This window comes from Rhamphochromis longiceps, linkage group LG22, assembly GCF_057381845.1.
Source record: "Rhamphochromis longiceps isolate RC_006_pf linkage group LG22, R_longiceps_female_GT1.1, whole genome shotgun sequence".
Classification (NCBI taxonomy): domain Eukaryota; kingdom Metazoa; phylum Chordata; class Actinopteri; order Cichliformes; family Cichlidae; genus Rhamphochromis; species Rhamphochromis longiceps.
The window spans coordinates 6668091-6690106 of record NC_140577.1 but is presented as its reverse complement, the minus strand read 5'-3'; the positions used below and the strand labels follow the sequence as shown (position 1 = coordinate 6690106).

General features: G+C 41.0%; 1 protein-coding gene across 1 annotated transcript in view; it reads right to left on the bottom strand.

Moving 5' to 3' along the window:
* erf (Ets2 repressor factor) overlaps positions 1-20964 on the bottom strand; it is a 45458-nt gene extending 24494 nt beyond the window's left edge. Inside the window, exon 1 of the mRNA XM_085395197.1 lies at positions 20229-20964. Coding sequence (XP_085251323.1) covers positions 20229-20250 — 22 coding nt within the window. The 5' untranslated portion in view covers positions 20251-20964. The remainder of the gene's footprint in view (positions 1-20228) is intronic.
* Between the last annotated feature and the right edge of the window lie 1052 nt (positions 20965-22016).

The following is a 22016-nucleotide window of genomic DNA, read 5'->3' as shown; positions in this document are numbered from 1 at the left end:
AAATCCAGCAGAGATCAAAGGGAAAAGGAGGACGAGTATTCGCAGGTGCACAGTGTGAACCTTCACCCTACGCTCTCACATGATCCTCCATTACATAACGTTAATAAAGAGACAGACGACTGAACACACTGATAAGGAAGGAGGAGATTGTAAGAGAAGAGGTCAGTGTTGGGGAGATGCAGACAGGATGAGCATTTACCAAAGAAGTAGAAGGAAAAAAAACCCTTAATCTAATCTTATAATGGGGTACGGATATGAGCCTGAAATGTGTCCTTACATGTTCATTTCCCCACCAAGGAACAAAGAGACTAAAAAGAGTAGTATGACGCCAAAGGAAACCAAAAAGCTTTCCAGAGAGAGAGAGAATCAGAGAGAATAAAGGAAATGAGATATAAAAGGTCGGGTGAATACGTTTTGTATGGAGGAACTGAGAAAAAAAAAAAAAAAAAAAAAAAAAGCAAAGAGGAAGCAAAGCTGCTTACACAAAAAAACAAAAAAATCTAAACAATGAGCATAATACAAATCTGCTTTATGACATGTCATTCCTAAACTTAGGAATATCACAACTTGATTTAAAAGCGAAAACTTTGCAGCCTTCCCACAAAAAAATAGCATTTATCTCATTTTGATCTCCTGTTAATAAACTAGTTGACATTTCCTCTGCGATTTCTGTTTCATTCTTCTAACCAGCAGCCACTCTTCCCTTTTCCCATCGAAGAGAAGATGTAAAATAAATGCCAGATCAGACAAAGGTCAAATAAATGAAGCATGTAACTGAAATCCCAAGGCTTTATTTTTATTTAGTTCAGGTTTCTATTTAAAATGTAAATATTTAATCACAAATATTTGATGGTCATTTTGCATGTTTTTATTTAATGACCTCTCCTGGTTTGTGTTTTTTGTTTATTATTCCCAAACATCATAAATGGGTGCTGACCCAAAGACTCAAAAAGTTTGAAATCATGTTCTACAAGCTGAGCTGGAAGGAGATAATAGGCTAAGTTGTGTTTGTTGACTGATGTTGGCTGTACAAACGGCCTTCACCTGACAGTATACTATTAAAAGAAGACGAAAAGGTTGACTAGTCATGCTCATCTCAATAGAAAGTATGGAGTTTGAAGGTTTGTCACATTAGTAAAGCTAATAAAACCCTTTTGAATGTTTAGACCATCTTCACTAGAGCAGAGACAGCTAAAGCACATTAATTTGGGAATCAGCCAGACAGAAAACTGTCCCGTCTTGAAGGTCCAAACTATCTCGAAGTCAGCCAAAACTGTGATTAAGCTGGCCCTGGGTCGGTTTAAACGTGTGCAGTCAAGAGACAGTTATTACACTCTAATGTGAGGGGGAGCTCCTTTAAAGCTGCAGCCGATTTAAATATGTCACTACTGTCTTCCTGAGGTACCTCAGTTGCATCTTTGGCACCTTTCAATCTCATTAAGACAAATAATTAACTACTAGGATTGCCAGTGGGAAATAAAAAAAAGGCTGAACAGATTAAAAGCAGCAAAGTAGGCAATCTTCACAGGAAATGATTATTACTGCAGTGATAATGAGAAACAAAATCCTGAACAGGCACATCAGTGATGATCTCAGAGCTCAAACTTCTATCTCCTAATCTGCAGCCCCTGAGCCAAGGTTGCAGACTTATCACTCTTAGGCCTATTTTCCCAGAGAGGAAAAACACATAAATGCATGCACGCATGCTCCCAAACTCGTCTGAGCATGCCTTCCTTCCAGAAAATGACAACACTGTAAAACATTTGGCTGTGATGAGCACCTGGCTACCTGACTGCTTCACTGAAGATCTCTTCCTGTAGTTATTGTGGAATTTGGAAGGAAATCTTGAATATCTGCGAATAGCAGTGAGTTACAAATGGAGAATGAAACATTGTGCTGTCAGAAGGAAAGTCAGCTGATCTTAAGCCCAACAAACTGGCAAGCATCACATTCAGGAAGTTGCTTTGCTGATTAATAACATCAAACTGAGCGGTCAGCTGGCAAAATGCACAAATAACCTGCCCTTTAGCATGAATGCTTTGCTGGTAAACCACAGAAAAGAAGACGTAACGTGCCTCAACGAGTGTCATCAAGCCAGATCACAAGGGTCTGCTTTCATTTCAGGGAGAGGGGAAAGAGGGATCGATCAAAAGAAGCGGAAATTGAACATGCAACAAAAGTGAATCCCTATTAAGTAATCAAAACAGATTAAATTAATCTCATTGAAATGTCCGCTACAAGTAAATGTACGTATTTACATTCGGACAAATCCATGTAAATTAGGTGAGTTATTTAAATAAATAAATAAATAGCCCATTTTGCTAATTTTAGATATTTATATTATTTTACTAAAGCTAAAATTCACAATTAAACCAGTCTTATTTCCCAGCTGTTCCACATATACTTACAACACTGAGTCATCTTACTTACTTAACAGAAGTCTGAATTTTCCTGTTATTTTAGGTCATCTGATTAACAAAAATGTGACTGATGATAAGCTGATGCTTAAAACAATTAAAAAAAATAATAACAGTTTTATTACAATTACGGTAGTTTTTCTTTGGGGGAAGGCCAACATTTATTGAATGCAGGAAAAACCCTTGACCTTTACTTCATTTGAAATCCAGTGTGATGGTGGTGTACTGAAAGTACAAAGTTACATTACTTTTGAAATGCTTATGAACCTGACTGCTCAACCACTTATAAAACGTATATGTGAAGCGATCGATGGAGGCCACAGTGGAGCTGGAGTCACTTGCAGACTGGTGGTGGTGTTACTGAAGGGAATTTAGTGCAGTGGAGGGAGAGAGAAGATAAATATCTGTTTAAAATTTGGCTTCTGTGTTGTGGTTTGGTCACCAGACTACTTTCATTTTCCTCCAACACACAAACGCGCACGCACACAGAGCGCGGCAAGGCTAACAGCACAAATCTGGTGACTTTAGCTATTGGACTCGACCATGTGTGTACATTAGTGTGCATGCATCTATGCACACAACCGCACACATACACGTGTCACCGCAGCCCAGAATAGGTCTGCAGCTCCAAATTCAGGGAGCCGGATGAGTGACTCATTCTCGTAGTCCCTGCCAGTCAAACTCCATCTCCTCCTTCCACAGCCCCAACCACCCCCTTTCCCTTTCAGCATCTTTCCATACAGACAAGGAGGCTCCACTGCTGATTACAACAATGCTAAAGGTTTATTTTATGGATGCGACAAAAAGAAAGCAATGAAGAATCAACAAACTGCTCCTCTCTGATTTTCCATCTGAAATAAACATATTAATATCCCTAAAGCCATAAAACTTTGCGGAGTAGATAATGATGCCAAGAGCTAATCAGATATGTGTGTGCATGTCTGGAAAATTATTAACACCTGTAGTTCAAAGCTATACATGTGTCGGCTTCTATAGCGACTCCTTGGGATACATTTTTACTACACTCTTACCGATAAGAGATTTAACATGATCTAAGCCACACTTGGTTAAGCTCCTTATGTGGATAAGGAAAAACTTCCATGCCCAAATGAAAAGCTTGTCCTGGACTTACTATACAACAGGTGTCATGCACACCGAGAGAGAGCCGGGAGCAGAAGAAACAGTACTGGACAAATAAATTAAAAACTGAGATTTAAACCAAACTGCACATCAAACCAACCTTCTATTACTCTATTACGGTCATTCGCATGCTTCTCAGTTATTTGTGACCGCATGGACTTGTTCGTGGAGAATTTACATTACATCACCAACTAAGCATATGCTCCATGCAGCAGACTTCAAAGCAGTATAACACAAATGACTGCTTGGCTGTCCAGCTGCCCATGTCTGCAACAGTTTTACACCTCAAGTCCGGATATCTACAGGCATCTCCCACATAAAGCGTACTTACGTGGGCTACCCAGGTATATTAATCACTGTTCAAGACTGGAGTCGGCATGTTGGTTAGAATCCAATTCAATAGGAAACACTATCTGATATCAACCCAGCACGGACACCAATTCAGTGTCACTACTTTTTTGTCCGCACGTGTAAAATGTGCCTAGAGAGCTACCGCCAGATCTCTGTAACATTTATCCAAGCACAAAGAGATATCTGTGCTCAAATATCATTAAAATTGTGATAAAGTAAAACAACAACAGGACTCAGAAGTGCGTGCCACAGCACCTCCATGTAGTTACAGAAATTGAGAGGTAGATGATCGTCCTGCTTGTTGGACTGTCTGATTGCAGCAGCTTTATCTCAACGCCATGATACGATTGTTGCTGTGATCTGGTGCTATATAAATCAAATTCAGCTGGACTTGCGTTATGATCCACTACAGTCAGTGAAGATTAAAAAGTTTTAAATGCAAATAAGACTTTGAGCTACTCTGATAATATTATCACAGGCACTGACAGTCTGGAGAAAATCTACCCAATTCACCTCAAACTGCTCCTGAACCTCAGCCACACAAATACAGAAGTTTGCTGAACAGAAAAAGTTCTTCTCCATTTTCTTCTTAACCCGAATATGAACATTTGACATCGATGCCAGACCCAGACTTCAGCATTGGCTCACATCCTTTATCTACCACTTGTGGCTCATAGTACAGTCAGAGTGACAGTAATTCACTCTGGACGAGTGTGTCCGTGAAATTCTTAAAAAACTCAAAAAACAGCCAGCATGGGACTTTCTACATGTGTGACGTCTGGGAGGGTTAGTCAGCCTTTCCTCATTGGCAGAGTCACCGCAGTCTTAATTCCTCTTTTGCATTAAAGTTGGATCTTCCAGTCTCTAGACAGAGTGGCTCGCTCCCTGTGTAAAAACATTAAAAGACAGAGGCACGACGGCGTCACCGCAGGGAGATGGCAGCCCAAATGAGCACGCCATGCTCACGAGCTTTAGTGAGAAAATTAGAAGAGTGTGTCTGTGTGTGCGTATGTTAATGCAAGCCAGATATCACCCATTTTCATGGCATGTGGGGGGTCCAGGCCCCCTAATAAAGTGTGCATGCTGTGAGTGGGCGGGATGACTGAGTGTCTGTCTGAGGGACTAACGGACTTTTACGTCTCAATAAAACAGAAACCGTCTCATTCATCACTGCCTGTGGCCCCGGGGGTTTCGAGCAACCTTCAGGGACACTGAATGGGTCACATGAGTTACCAGAAGAACAAGGACAGCACTTTCAACCTAATAAATTTTACATGCAAAAATGATACTGTTATTTGATAGTTAATGAGTCAGCATTCTTTCTCACTTAGATCATTCTTTTCATTATGGCTCATTGGTTATATTGTCTGAGGAAACATACACAAACCTTTTAGACTGCCAAGATCTTTAAATAACTGCGCTTTAGGTTACCGAGTTTGTGTGCTGCTGGTGATAAAGCTCAAAAAGAACAAACTTTATAAAAGTTTATGACCTTAACGATGGCACTGGCCCGATCAAATGGAGCCTTTCTTATCACCAATAAAATTTAACGTCTACCTTTGAAACAGAGAACGGGACAAGTCCAACCCTGTGTTCACCTTTAAAGTTTTGGCAGCTCAAAATGCACAAACCTGTTAACTGAACAGAGGCCAAGACGATGTCTGAAATCACTCATGCTTTTATATACTTAACATTAATAACCACAATGGCTCTGAAGATAATCTACTGATAGGAAAAAGTTAAATAAAATCTGTTATCAGGGTGTCTACAGATAAGTTCAATTTAAGACTTCTTAAATACCTCTTGCAAGAAATTTCAGTTTCTACTGGCTTACAATGGGCCTTTGAGGGTGATCACACATGTAAGCTCGACTGGGCTGGTCTGTGTCATCTTACATAACAGAAGTTTGTTCATTTTCCTGTTATTTATGGCCATTTGATAAATGATAGTGTATATGATGTTCAAGTAAATTAAACCACCTTTGGTGGATTTTTGTGGAGTCCTGGTGATTTTCCTCTGATGGGAGGCCAAAACCTCTGTGGTGGAAGCCAACAATTATATATGCAGGTAAAACCCTAAATTTAAAACCAAACTTGAAATGAAAATATAAATCAAAAGGGACAAAAGAAAATAAACCAAACAAAAACAAGTTTTCCAAGTAAACAAATGTTTCAGTTCAAAATGAACCGTGTGGTAAAAAAGTCAAAATATTTGGTTAAGTTTAGGAAAATTATTCCAAAAAATATGAATTTTGTCCCAAATCATAGCACTTTGTCCTAAATTTGAAACACTTCCCCCACACAGGGCACTCTGCTACATTATCATTGCCAGATAATGGGTTAGACTGCCAAGAGTAACAGTCATTCTCAAGCCAATAATCACATCCAATAAGAAGGCCCTATTTCCATAAGGCCTTCTTCTTGTGGGTTTCCACCAGTCTATTGGTAGCTCACTAGTGTACAGAATAAACAGAACCCAATCTAAACCAAAACCTTGGTGGCGGAGGATATTTAAGATTTTTTGATGTGTAGTGGCTGGGATGAGAATTAGGACCAATTCCAGGGCCATTTTTCCCATCTGGAAAATGTTAACATTGCCCTTTTCAGGTTGGAAAGAAATTGCTGCCCAAAGTGAACGTCTTCAAATATCTCAGGGTCTTGTTGATTGGGGGGTGCAGAATGGACAGACATGAATAAAATTTTAAATATCCATTAATGTGCATAAATGCAGATGTTGCACTGATCCGTTGTGGTGAAGCTGAAGAACTTCATTTTCTTGATTTGCAGTTCTGCCCTCATTTATGACCAAGAACAGTGGAAAGTGACAAAGAATGAGATGGTGGATACAAGGGGCGGAAATGAGTCCAGACACCCTTATCTTCAGAGACAGGGTGAGGAACTCAGACATTCGGGAGGGGCTCAGAGTAGAGCCGCTACTCCTTAACATCAAACTGAGCCGGTCGAGGTGGTTCATGCAGCTCGCTATGATGCCTTCTGGGTGCCTCCTCAGTGAGGTGTTTCAGGCATGTACAACTCAGGAGATCCAGATGCACGAGGACACGATGAAGAGATTACGTGTCTTGCGTGACTTTTGAACACCTCAGTGTCCCCTGAGGAGAAGCTGAAGAAGATGGCTGGAGATTGGGAGATAAGGGCAGATAACTGGTGTCCCCATGACCTCTTTCTCTAAAGGCCGTTTAATCAGCTCACTGATACCACAATACACGCCCCTTCTCCCTAAAAATTAAAAAGGCTGAACAGGCTTATTCAAACTTTAATGCTTGGCTTTGTGTGATCTACATGTATGAAGGGAAAACAGCAACACTGTGTGCTGGAAATTCTCAGAGACATGACTAAACCTTTTAAAATGTATTCAACCTCAACGTGAGGCTGTTTTCACACCTCTGTTTAGTCTGTTTAAATCAAACTCATTTCCCCCCTGCTCCATTTCGCTTGTGCAGATGTGAACATGGTAATCGCACAGGTGCAGACTAATACAACTGCACCGAGCCCGTTTGAGGAGTTGGTCTCGGTCCAGTTCCAAGCAAAGTCCAGAGCGATCCAGCCTCAGTCTGACACTCAGCATGTTCTTCCTTTATTTAGTTTTGTTGCTCCTGTCCCACACAAATCTGACCAATAAGGAGGCTGAATGTGCCACTTGGTTTGTAGTGACGTATTTTGGTTTATTTGGGAGTTTGCTTGGAATTGGTTCTGTGTAAAAAGAAGCAAAATCACAGAAAAAGCTAGAAGTTCACAAACTCAGCGACTGCTTTGGACCAGAATAAATGAACTTAATTAACAAACTAGGTGTGAAAACAACCAAAGACAAGTTAATGCTTGAAAGCCTTTTAACAGTAATAAGGTTTTAGAGGCATAGAGAAACTATTGGGAGTTTAGCCAGAGGAAAAGGAAAAAACATTTGCGCACATGCACGTTGTTCTGATCCTGCTGTTGTGCACAGTCAGCCCCAAAGACTCATTGTTAGCAAGGAAAACCGTGATTAAATGCGGCTTTAAAGGGTGATTAAAAGAAGGTGCCCTCTGTTGTGCTTGATCCCAGCAGATTCCGGATAAAAATACAAACAAGCTTCAAGCATGAATGCTAGTGTTACATCAGGCTGCTCAGCCAAACTTTCTGTTACATGTATAATGCAGCCAGTAAACTCGCCCCTCCTTCTTCAGATCATTCATCCTACATCTTCTCCTCTTCATCGACCTCTCCGTGGTTTGATCTGGCCAGGGGTGAGATGTGTGCACAATGCCTTTTAGCCCGACATTGTGCACATTTGAGGCAGGGATGGAGAAAACTGTAGGTATGTTTGTTATAGAGGTTCGGTGAACTTTTGTTATCGTCTTAATGTAGGTGAGGGGGAGAGACAGAGCGTGCGTGTATATCTCCACTGTGTGGGCGTGTGTGATGTGCAGTACGAACAAAGTTTTCAGGCTATTAGCCTTTAGGCAACACAAACATCATATGTTTTAGTTTAGCTCACACAGTGTCACATCAAACATCAATGCTCCACATACAGACTCCCAGGACAAGTAGCGACAGCCAGGCGAGAGAGAGAAAGCCACAGGATTCCCAACAGACCGATAACTAAAGCAAACACATCGGAAAAGTAAGACTGTGCTCTGCTCGCGCTCCCTTTTGTTTTCGGGCTCACTTTTTTCTCCACTCACCAAAAGATTTCTAGAGTCTGAAGGAGTCAGACACAACCTTAACTTTATGCTGCCAAAATGTTACACCACTCTCCTTTCCGTTGTTTCATCACACAGCGACACTGCAACGACTGCAATAAACTGGTAAAATCAAAAGCCACTGTCTTTAAACCATAACTTACCATGCTGCTTTTATACTAGTTTATACTATTGGTTTTATACTAGACTGTCACCACAAAAGACAAATACTATAAATAGAAATTGCACATAAAGGGGTAAACAACATCTTAGAAATAAAGCAACTAAAAGCCACTGAAATCTAAAATAACTGCTTGTTTCTGAATAAATCCAAGGTTCGTGACAGCAGATAATTGCTGCATAAACCTGTGTTTACTTTAAATGTGGATAAGCCCGGACTAACTGTTGGGCACCTCATTGCACATTTAATGATAATAATTAAAAAGAAAAACCTGCAAAATGCACAGTAGGGGATAAGGATAAGGATGGCTGCCTGTCTTTGCATGTATTTATCACAAACACACTGAATGTGATGAGAAGTATTCGTATACCTACTAAGCCAACATACAGCTAACGCGCTGCTGCCTTTGTCGTGAGTAAAGACGATCCTTTTCATTACGTGCTGCTAAGAAATCATTAAAGACCAGCTGGAGGAAACAGTTCCATTCATGCATAAGAAATATGTCCTTCAGACACAGCCAAGAGCCAGCTCAGATGCTTCTTAGCTTGGGCTTTAATTAATCTGAACACAGTGACTCTTTTACAAGTAATGATTTCTGTGTTTACTATAAAGACTACAGCCACACTGTCTTTTTGCCATGCACATGCACTCTTGTAGAAGGTGCACGTGCATCTCAAATCAACAATTTTGTGATGCTGACTCTGTTACTTTTATGTATTTTTCTTTACACTTGTTGTAAAAAGCTGGAAAAGACAACATATTTTTAAGATCATCAGACAAAGCATCCCTAATAATCCTTCAGCATGATCAGGGTACTTCTTGGCTTAAAATGGGGCTTCGGGGGTGTCTACACACAAAAGTTTAATGGTCTGAACACAGCTATGACAAAGAGTCTCAGCTCTTAACACAAGACTGTGCAATGTGCTGCTAATACTATAAAATGCACTTTAAAACAGAGAAACAGAGCTGCATGTAGAAGGCTGTCTTTCTTGCAAATTCTACCATTTTTGCTCAGTTTTCTAAATTTCTTCAAATGTCTGCAAAAAAAACCTGTGAATGCAAACATACTAGTGATGCATTCAGGGGTGGTCAGAAACTTAAAGAGACCACATTTGCTGAGCGGTGTGAGTAAGAAGTGTCCCTTTCTTGAGGTCTTGAATAGTTGATTTGTGGGTGTGCCAAACCTCTGAGGTTAGAGCCATGCACAGCTGTTTGAATCAATGTCTGGCTCCTCTGTAATGACCTCAGCAAAGCACCACACAAGAACTCGGGAGTTTTGGAGGTGTTTTTAATAAACATATCCAACAAGCCCGGTTTGTAGGATTAGCACTGGGAAAAGTACCACGGTTTATATTTGTGAGAATATGAATAAGATTAGTACTGAAGCTGTATAGGTCACACTGTAAATCAGGCAGTGTGGGATAAGGAGAAAAAAAAAATCAGGTGCTATACCAGCAGGGGCAGGGGGCAGGAAAAGTCTGGCCTGCATCAACCCAAAGTCCAAACACCACAAAACCAGATGGAGCTCTTTCCTCACTGCAACCTGTTGCAGAGTTTTTCCCTCGGTGGCTCTTAAGGTGGTCTGAAAAAGTGTCTCATTTGCTTTACATCATTTGACAACTGCTTTATAAATTAGCACTGATTCTTTTCTCTTTTTTTCCTTACTCTAGACTTTCCGCTGGCACCACAGCTCCTTTCCAGTGAATGCCACTGCTGGATTTAATACATGTCAATGCTCCCACTTTATTGTAAAATAATAGATGTTGCCACCCACTGTAGGTCACTCTAATTACTTGAACATAACCTGCCAAGCTACCTCTAACCATGCTTCTTTGTTAAAACAGACTCCCTAAAAAACAGATGGCATCTGGTGGACATTTTTGCTCCAACACCAACTTGGTTGTAACTATTTTACTGGCACCGGTAATGCTGGCAGTATTATACAGAGCTATACAGGACCACACCTAGTCTGTCCCCTTTGTGCAGTGTGCAGAAAGCAGACCTACCTCTATCCCTCTGGCCATAAATGACACCAAACCAGCCAGGGAAGCCTCCCATTCCTCTCATTCTCCACGAACCACAGATGATAGCCATAACACACGGCATGACTCTCCACACCTCTTTAAGTCGAAATGACTCCAGCCAAAACAGCCACTGACAAAACACATCCCTACCTCCTCACCTTCTGTCTTTCTCAGTCTCCAAAAAAGCTTCAAGGGAAAATGATTTGTCTGCACTTATATAGTCATATCACTGCTATAAATATATAAAAGATATCAGCTTTTCATTTGGTAACTAGTTGCAAATACTGATTAGCTTCTAAAATGACCTATTTTAGCAATGGCACAGCTGATTCACATTGGTTTAAAATAGTTGACGTAGAAACATTAAAAAAAATTAAATTACTGAACTGTGGAAATTTAAACATTAAATATGAGAAGCCTAATTATGGAATAATGACCCACACACCGAAACAAAATCAAACTATATAAAATGCCAAAAGAATTATATGCATGTTTTCAAGTTTATGCAAAAGAGATTCACGGGCGTGTGTGAGAACATGAGTGAAGCCGGAAAGCTTGTATCCTGTCAGGTGCTCCAGCGATAGCTGTCCTGCTACAAAACTCTTTCTTATCTGCTCGGTGAAGTGAATCGTTGGTTCCACTTGACCTGCTTCGTCTTTTCATCTGCCCCACTGGGGGTCAGCTGTCAAGGAGGCAACACAAACTCACTCGATCATAAATGCTTACGGTTACTGAGGCTGACTGAGAGATGAGCGCATTCTTTTGAGCAACATGTGATACTATCTGTACAAATGTGCACTGATAAATCAGGAGACGCATGCACCATGTCTAAATCAGGTTAGTGATGAAAGCTCCATAACTCACTGAATGAGACTGTTTTTGGTGGAAGCAGGAGACACATGAAAGCAAAAGGTGTAGCCATGCTTTTTTTTTTCTCCTCAGTCAGTTCCTCACTTTGTGGATGGTCTCAACTCCACTATATTGAACAGCAGGCATCTGCTCTGAAGCCTTGATGAGCTTTGTGTAGTAACAGATGAGCCAGGTTCTGGTTAGATAGACTTTCTAGGTTGCAGCGGATCTCCAGAGAAGACCTAGCACTGCCGCCACATGATGGTCTGTTAGGTGGAGTTAGAGTCCCTCTGACCGACGGCAGGACTACAATATCTTGAGAATAGTTAAACGATATCAAAGATTTCCACAACAGTGACATCATCTCTTTCCCAGTGAAGGGGGGAAAAAAAAAAAAAAAAAAAAAAAGTCAAAAAACATCAGTTCATCCAGTGGCTACTGGAGGTCGACTCCCAACGTGAATCAATCCCCACAGATCCACATTTTGAAATGTTGAACTTTTCACTATTCAAGCATGTTTACAACCTTCTACAAAAGAGTTTTGGTCTGGATGGATAGTTGATAGCTCATAACTCAACCCTTTCTTCAACATATTATTCTTTCTGACTTAAAAATATATATCTGGAGCCAAAATTCGAACACTGAGGATTTATAATGTAGAGTTCAAAACCAGCGGGTGATGTGGTGGGTGTTAAGTTAATATACCAATTAAAGCTAGTCTGTGGCAATCACTGACTGAAATTCTGATATTAATATTAATTGGACAACACTTCAGTGTTTTTCTAAGGTTACAATTTCACATGAAGCTTAAAACTGTCAAGAAAAATAATTGGTGGAGGGCTCCATTTTACAATTCCCTGCAACCACTGAACATGCTGTGGCGTCACCTCAAGATATTTTTAATATAACAACAGCATCTGACAAGCTAAAAACAAGTCAGCCAAATAAAATTTCAACATATATGTCAGATAGTAGCATCAGCCTCTCCATCACAGAACAGAAGGGTCTTTCAAATCACACCAGTTTAAAAAGGTTAAAAAACAAAACAAAAAAACAAACAAACAAAAAACCGCACACATTGAGGAAGAAATGTATCACTGAAGAGAAGAGAACAATTTCTTCTCCGTCAGTAGCCTCAATAAAACATAATACAGAACAGCCCCGGAGGTGCAACAATAATTTATTCATCTCCACAGGAAATGTGTTTGGTTGATTGTTATAGCTTTCCTGCCAGCATGTACAGCCCACAGCTGCACTTTACAAGTTCGAGCACTGAACTACAGGTGCTGTTAGAAATCGCATGGGAACTGTGGGAGATCATTACCTGCAGGAGGAGGAATCAAAGGAGGTCCACATGAAGTTTAAAAAAAGAATGAAAATTATCAGTGTTTATTTAAAAAAAAGTCACCTTTATAGCGCAACATTACAAATTGTTGATTCCTAAATGGCTTCACAGTACAAGAGAATAGATAAGGCTTTTAGACGATAAAGCTGTTACACAACAACCATCACCGAGCCCTTAGGCAAAGCAATTAAAAACCTCCTAAAACTTTAAGCCTGGTTGCTGAGATACAAAAAAAAAAAAATCTATAAGAATATGCAGACCAATATATTGATTGATGTTGTTTTGTCTGTTTTCTCTCATGTATACATCCGTAATCAAAAAAATGATCGATACAGCCACAATTTATTCACCACTCAGGGCTGGAATTTCGTTTTGGGATTGCAGCTACTGCACAAAATTTAATCGAACCCTGCATTTACGATGAAGTAAATTCTCACAATTACAGAGATCTCATAACGTTCTGACCAAAGTTTGCACCAGCAGTGCTGCAGGGGTGGACTGACACCTGACCTGGATGACACCTGGCATGCTTTTTCTGTGAGGCTCTCTGCTGTATCAGAAATTCTCGCTCTCATACAGAGACAAGCTTCAAAGATGTGCACTTGGAGGGATACTAGCTAAAAATGTAACTCTACTTTAACTATCAAGGAAAAAGAGCAGGTCCACAGATAAGTGACAGGTAACATTACCATCATTAAGGCAAGATAAGTCCAAAGACAAGTTTAAGGCTCGAATGCATTTGCAGTTTAAACTTAAAATGCTTAAATGAGCTGCTTGATTTGTAAAATATAGGACAGGAAAACAAACAGTGCAACCATGGAGACAAGAGGAAAAAAATCCACTAAAGCAAAGACAGAAAGAGCAGAAAGTACAGCAATGGCATAGTTAAACACAACCTGAGGTAATAGGACAATAAAAATTTATTTCAGGCATGGATGTCTGTCAACGTTCATCTCTCAGACTGTCAGGTTTTCCTGTGTTTGAGCGTTCTGTGTTTGTTTGGCCAGCATGTCCCAGCTCGAGCAACCTGTTGTCTATTATCTACGCTTTGTATGGGTCACTAAAGCCACTGTACATACACACCTCCAGGAAAAGAGGCCCGCCGTAACATCGAGAGATGATCACAGCAAAGCTGACCTGAGCTGCCTCTTGACAGCACACCAGAGAAATGTTGACGTCACTCTGCTGTGGTTTTTCCAGGGTCTGCTTGCCCAGGCTTGGCTCAGCAGTAATCAGGAATGTGATCAGGTCGACTCAAGGGGCGACCCGATCACTCACAGCAACCACATAATGGGAGGAAAATGAGAGAAAGGTACATCCTGTCACACCAGTATTTATGTTTTGGGGGTTTTTTTTGTAATGCCATTTCTCTCCAAAACATATTCTGCTTTTATTTAGTATCCACAGGAGAGACTGGCATCCAGTTTATTGCCCGATATCAGTCACACAAGAGCAAGTCAGGCAGAAATCACTTGCAATTATTTAACAGTGAAATTAATTGAACTCTAATATTAAAATGATTGTAAAGCCCATGTCACTGTGTGTTTATTCTGAGAGGGGCAAAAAAACAAAAAGGCCCCAGTTTGCTGTGGCCTTGTGATCCTTGGGAAGCTTGCACAGGAAACATAGGGGAGATGGACAGAGAGCTGAAGCAAAGAGCCAGCTGACACTTCCTTCACACGCTGCCATAAGTGAGAGACGCTTGGTGATCCAAGGACTAATGCAACTGTAGGCAACTGTTAAAAATCCTTCCACAGGTTCACCCACGTAAAACCATGTGCCTTACTTCTTTCAGCTGAAGCACACTGCAGTGGACGAGGAGTAAGTGACAGAAATCTCATTCACTGAGATTTTTTTTCCTTTCTTAAAAACGGTGACAAAGACGTCTGAAAGTTGGCTGTAATTTAGTTAATTAAAGCACCAATGGTGCCTCTACCACAACATTAAATCATTCAAATGCTAAGAACACATCATAGATGGTCTGATTTCTTACAGTTAAGCAGTAACATGAGTCTTTGACAGGTCAACAGAGTGAATCTCAGAGCTACAGACTCAGTTGTTTTTTAAAAGGTAAAAAAGTATTTGGATTTTTTACTATATGCTCTTGCAAACGTTTCACCATAGAAGCATTCAAGTTTATGACCCTGTCTGTCAAAATGACATACAATGTCTAGCGCGGCCTCTGACAAATCCCGCAGAGACAGGGCGTCTTAAGACTCAAAGTGCACCACGGCGTCGCTATACATCAGCAGCCAGCTCCTCTTTTCAAACTTTCCCCGAGACAAACAACTGAGCCTCAACTTGTAGTGCAATTGTGCCGCCAGTAATTGTGCTGGTGCCAACAGTATAATTCAGTATAATGGTGAGACAGTAACACGACAGAGTCCTTCCCAAAGGAAACTAACGGCATCATTTTTTTTAAAGCAAAATGAGCCTGTGGTTCATTAGCTCCGGTCTAACCAGTGTTATTAGAGCTATTTCAATCTGCATAAAAAATGTCTAAGTCGTTCTTCCTGTAATTACAACGAGCTGAGTCAACTGCCCACAACCAAATGGTCTTCCTCAAGGGCAATTTGGACACGCTGGTAAAAGTCAAACACTCACTTTGTTGTGACCACATTAATGTCAGGTACGGCCGCAGAGTGACAGACATGTGGGCACATATACACACACATTAACACACACACACAAACACAAATACACTCAGTCATAAACAGAAGCCCTGCCCTTACCAGACTTAACACCAGCTAATTGCTCATGTATGGCTCCTTTCACTACACATATACACATAAGAGTGTGCAACAAAGCGTGCTGGCCTGCTGGTCCTCGCTGTCTACAGCTGTGACGTCTCAAATGTGGCGTGTTGTTGATATAACGAGTAACACAAGCGGAAAATTGGAGCTGGTGCTGGTGGGGCCAGACTTCAGACTTCCTGATAGGAAGAGAGTGGAGGTTGGCCCATGTATACATTTATATATAGATCATGGCTCCCATCTGGGGCCTTTAATATTGGCATGGGGCTCCTTCATTGGTACAGAAGTGTGCTAGAATGATGCTGTACCGCTTACTCCCCACTCAAGATGAAGAAATAATAGTGATCTGGTTAAAATTCAATCATCAGTGAATCATATTTCATGCAAGAAAACCAATAAAGCAAAATTCAAAAGGCAAAGCTGTCATACTGACATTTAAAGCGCTTTGACTTATTAAGCACACCAGCTAACTAACACATCAAGAAAACGTTCTACCCTGAAAGTTACCAGCACCTTTAAATGACTCAGTGAATTTGAGACAATTTCTCAAGAACTTGGAGATTTATTAGATAATATTAAAACATCCTTTTCCACTAGTACTTACTCGCATCTGAGGTGATCCGAAAACGTGACGTCAACAGACTAGTCATGAGAGAATCTCCACCACAAAATTCAAAACCGCCATTTCTGAAACCCAGCAATGAGCGAAAAGGATTACAAACAAGCAACACTGTCGTCGCCGAGTCTGACAAAATGCCTTAGACCAAGCAAAAGGTATACCATTGCCTCAATGTCCTCCATTGTTGTTTTGTTCATGTCACATACAAATGGCGCTATGGGACTTCTGGACGCATGCTATAATGACCCCACGTATGTTGGGTGGTACTCGATCGTACTGGAAAATTAGTAGAGTTGGACCAAGCCGATCAAAGTAGGTACTAATGGAAAAGGGCTGTACGCGTAAATACGAGGGAGGAAGAATGTAGGTAGAGCACTGAGAAGTGAACGATTAAAAAAATCAAAATCACTTTTCCATGACTTCAATGGAAAACATCATGACAGACATGAAACAAGAGTTTCTAGACTTGAGGGAAAAAAGGATGGGCTAAAAAATGCTCTGCTGTTTTTAAAGTCCTGTAAAGTCCTGAAGATTGGTTTTTATATATAACAAGTGCTTTGTAGACAAAGTGTTCTTATTGTTTTGTTTCATGCAGGTAAAAACTATTTCCAATACCAAGAATGTAATTTTTAAGTAAAAAAAAAAAAAAAAAAGACAAAGTTCAGGCTTTCTGTGATAAAAGTCATGATAACCCTAAAGGCTGACACACAGCAACGGGGAGAACGCATACAAACTGAAGCTCATAGACTTTATTTACAGGTATGTCTAGGTTCTTCAGACAGGAAACAACTGTATAGGTGTGCTCTGGTACTTAAACCCATTGTACTACACCCTCTTCCCTCACAAAAAAGAGGCCTTTAGACTAAAATGACCTACATCATATAACAATGCAAACGCTACAGACAGTGTCATTTAAACCCATGATTCCCCAGCTTTACTCCAATCCCTAGAAACTAAAGGAAGTCAGCATGAATCAGACCATAAATGCCGAAGAGCAGGAACAACTTAAAAACAAGTCCAACAACCAGTGTGAACTCCTTTAAGCTGTTTGCAATCTTATCAGCAGAGCCAAATTAATAAATCATTCAGAAAACAGACAAAGGTAGCTATCTTTTTGCTGAATGGTTCAAACAGTCGTTGGTCCACTTCTTTTGAAATAAAAGGAAATGCAATGTAGCTTCGGCAATCTGATCCTCTGGATAATTAAAGTCTTTAGAGAGGGCTACAATGTTCAGACATCTGAAATAGGCCACATATGCTGCTCTAAAAATAAAGTGGTCACTGTTTAAGACTTTTAATTTCAGCACCAAAAAATACATTTCTTGCACCTGTTGAGCATTTTGTGCAGTGGACTGGCTGCTCATTGTGATTACATAAACTTATTTCAGCACGATGTTCAGATCCATATAGCTAAAGAGCACCCACTGGGAAAAAATGTTCACGTTATTCATAACTCTGTGATCCAAGAGTTATCTGGGGGAACAAAGAGATCTGAAAGTCGTATTTCTAATTATGATGTTGTGTTGTGGTGAGGCATTCCCCACTCAAACATCTATTATGGGAGCTGGATCCACGCCTGCCCTCGATTACCACAAAGCACTTTTGACTAAACTGAGTTTAAGAGCACCTAAATGCACAATGGAAGAAAATCATAACCTGTGAAATGAAAATCATAATAATCTCGCTGAAACTAAACATGTCGAAGAAAAATGAAAGGAATTTCAAATAGCAGGGCCTGAGATTTCTGGGTTAAACTCCATTTAAAGTCCCAGCAAAGGTGTTAACCGCACCGGATCAAATTCTCACGTGTCAGAGGGTCAGACAGGTTTACTTTCAAAGTGCCCTGCAGGAAACACAGAGCACATTAAACTAAACAATGACACAAAAATATGCAGCACTAACCAGGACAGTTAAAATATCTCAGCTAACAATCACCTCATTCCTATGTAGGGTGACCAGGTGTCCCACTTTAAAAATAAGTAAAAAAATAATGTCCTCTCAATCCCACACATTAAAACAATGTCCCACACAGCATTGATATTTTAGTTTACGTAATATCATGTGCACCTGGGGAATTCGCTGGTATAAGCGATCTTATCTCTTATGAGATTGACGTTTTGTGAAGGATCCCTAACAAATAAAGACTAAAACTAGACTGAAATGTGTGGCTGAAAGAGTTGCGTGGTCTAGATATGCAACAATCCAATATATCGGCCCAATCCTAACTGACGACGCTAGATTGGTCACTGGAAGCAACTTCCTGATCTGCAGGCTGACCTATTCATTTCAGTTTTGTTTTGTGATGAGAAATTTGAAGAGACATTTCTTAATGCCAAACCTGTTACCAGCAATGTTTTTTGTGTTGTTTCTTTACTTAGACTTATCAGATCACCCTCACACACATTCTCTCTGCCCCACATTTACGGTGTCTGGATCTGGTCACCCTTATCAGTTGCACCCTTAGTGAAGTTCCCAATCCAATTATGTAGTCACTCCACATTCCTCTTCAAGCTTTGATGTAGTGATAAGTAGAAATGTGGGCTGGCTTCGGCTTAAAACAATCAAAACACCTGGTTAGTAGTTTGCATTTCATCACTTCCTTGAGGTTAAAGTTTGGTCAAAGCTCGGTAAGCTTTGGATTTTAAATGGCTCTACACAGAAATTCCCCATCTCAATTTCAGTGGCGTCAAACACATTTCAATTCAAAGTTGCTTTATTTTCTCAGCACTGCTCTGTCGGAGCAAGATGGGTCATAACATGTGGCCCAGCAAAAGGGCTCAATTTGGCCCACTGTAGAGTGTGAAAATTCACTGTTATTCTTTGTGTGGTCATGCCCACACTAACCACACAGGAGTGAAAGTGTGTAGAAAGTATTTCTAAATGTAGACCAACTGTTTGAATCATATATATATCTCGACATTGTTACTTAATTCGAACTACGTGCGATTTGTTTTCTGTTTCCATTGTGATGTGATGTTTTTCCTTTGTTATAGATAACCCAGAAAATTGATCAGAAATATGTTCTGTTAATTTTAGTTGTGTAGCAAGGGGTCTCTCTTTTTTCCCTCTGAAACCTCGACTGTGGTGAAGGTCAAGATGTCCATTTCTTACACATAAAAAGAGAAAAATCTGAAGGGGTGTTTCTTTAAAATATAGGTTACTATGCGGTATTACTGGTCTGGACCCGGAGATCAAACTGGGCTGCATGTGGCCCACCAACCACAACGAGGTGGTGTCTTTCCTCCACAACAATGCAGATAAACAAACTTATAATTACCGTTGGGAACCTCTTCCAGACTAGGTGCTGCATGAAAACTGTGGCTGCATCGCTATCAGTGCCAATGCATGCAGTGTTAATGACCCGTGTAGTCAAACTAACTCATTAAATTTGAAACTGGGTGCATTAACAAATTTCCCACGTGTGGGACTAATAAAGGTTATCTTATTGTGGCATCAACAATAAACCAAATGCAGAGCTCTTGTTACGGTGAACCTCGGCGCTGACCCCGACTCCTCACCACTGATCCGGAAAATTAGGCTAACTCTTACTGTAAATCTCTCATCTTCATTTTACCTTAAATGTTTTAAGTTTTCAAATAGCTCATTTGGGGATGGTTCGATCCTCTTAGACGTGTAAACATAACGGTCATGAGTGAGAGTCTTTCTGGGGTTATTAAAAACAATAACAAGAGGCTCGGATGGATTCTCTCTAGCGCCATAATTTTGTCACACTTTCCCTGGAGCGGAGAGTTTGTTAGCGTGCTAACCAGCCTTAGCCGCCGAGGCTAAGCCCTGTTGTTTTCATTTGAAGAACAGTAGCGGGTGATAAAAGTTTTTTATTACTATTATTAAGTGTGTTTGGGTGCTCACTCACCCGTGTCCGCCGGGGTTTTCATCTTTGTGGTCGTCTTCGGTGAGCCGCAGCCGCTTCGCTCACTTTCCCCGTCAACTTTTGAGTGTTTGTTGGCTAGCCCTTAGCAAAGTTAGCTAGCGAAGTTAGCAGCGACACCCCCACTCCTTCCTCCGGTGTTGTTCTCACAGGCGGCTTGTTAGAAGGAGCCTGCGCCGATTACGGGCTCCGCTTTCAACTTGAAAACCAGCCGCAAACTTCGCATGGAGTTTAGCGGTATAACGCGACACATCTACGCCTGCCCAGAAACTTTTGCGCCGGAGTATTTTCGTTCACTTGCGGGGGTTTTGGTGCGGAAAAGTTGCCCCGAGTCTCAGGAGGGGGGGAAATCCAGCCGCCAGGGTCTGAATGGCGCAGGTCAAAGTTTGGAGGAGCCGTGCTGCTCAGAGCTGGAGCAACGGAATGTGACGAGTCTAAATGTTCATCCCGTTTGTTGCAGCCATGTCGCATGGTCGATTCCTCCTCCTCACCATCATCATCACCCTCCTCATCCTCAGCAACAGTCCAACAGCGGTGCTTCAGAGGCGAACAAAAGTACCGACTCCTGTTCTTTCTCCTTCCCTCAGACTTTTTCCACTCACTCAGACACTTCGTGCTCTCTCTCTGCCCCCCTTCCTTTGGCGGGGTGTCGTGTTTCGCTCTGCTCCTGCCACACGGGGCCGCCCACGCTGACCCACGGAGGGAGGGAGAAACTGAACGCCTACTTTGTGCCGAAGATCGTCTATGTCTATGGAAGATTACCTTTTCCAGGAAAAGCTGCAAGGTGGGACGAGGCAAAAAAAAAAAAAAGTCTGCCTGCCAGGGGCGTTTCCATCGTTTTTTTTTGTTTAAATGTGGTGGCACAAACTGGATCACGTTACTCACGTGCCATATAGCAACTGATGGACCATCAAAGTAGCACGGAAATAAACTTACGAGAATGATTTTTTCTTAAAAATTATATCCTGACACGAACATGACCCTCTGCAGTTGGTAGAATACAGCAATTTGTTTAATGAAAGGAGAAAAGAAGGAGGTCAACGGCAGAGAGCGAGGGCAGAAGGAGACAGCAATAGATGGGTGTGTGAGGACACTTAGATAAAACATAAAACTGTTCTTATATAAACCATCATGCTATCACTTTGGCTGCTTCGTGTTCAAACTAACATCAGGTATTTTAACACCTACTGCTTTAACAACCGCTCATTGTAGTGAATTAGAACAGAAATATTCTGCTCTGAAGCACTTTTTACTATAAGCCTCATTCTAACCACAGCTTTTTCATTCAATGTTCACCTCGTCTAACTGTCTCACACACACCGATACACAGTTCAGGTTCAGAGGAACCAAGGGTCAACCCACTAACCTTCTCTACATCCTGAGGCACAGCCACTCTATATACAGGGGGGAATAAAATCATTTGATAGTATTTGATAGAAGTCTATTTGCATGTCATTGAGTGACTACTCAGCCAGAGGAGCTTGTTAAAGATCTGATGGCAGCTGGGAGCACAGTTGCAAAGAACACTATTGGTAATGAATGGGACCATGTACCAAAAAATCTTGGATGAGGATCTTCTCCCCTCATGGAGAACACTGAAGATGAGCTGTGGATGAGTCTTTCATCATGACAATGAGATATGTGTAAAGCTGGTAACAAACTACAAGAAACATCTTACTGCTGTGCTTGCCTACAAGGGTTTCCCCACTCATTCAAATCAAATCAAATATTCAAATCAGCATAAGTTTTTCAAAAAAATCCAATGTAGTGAGC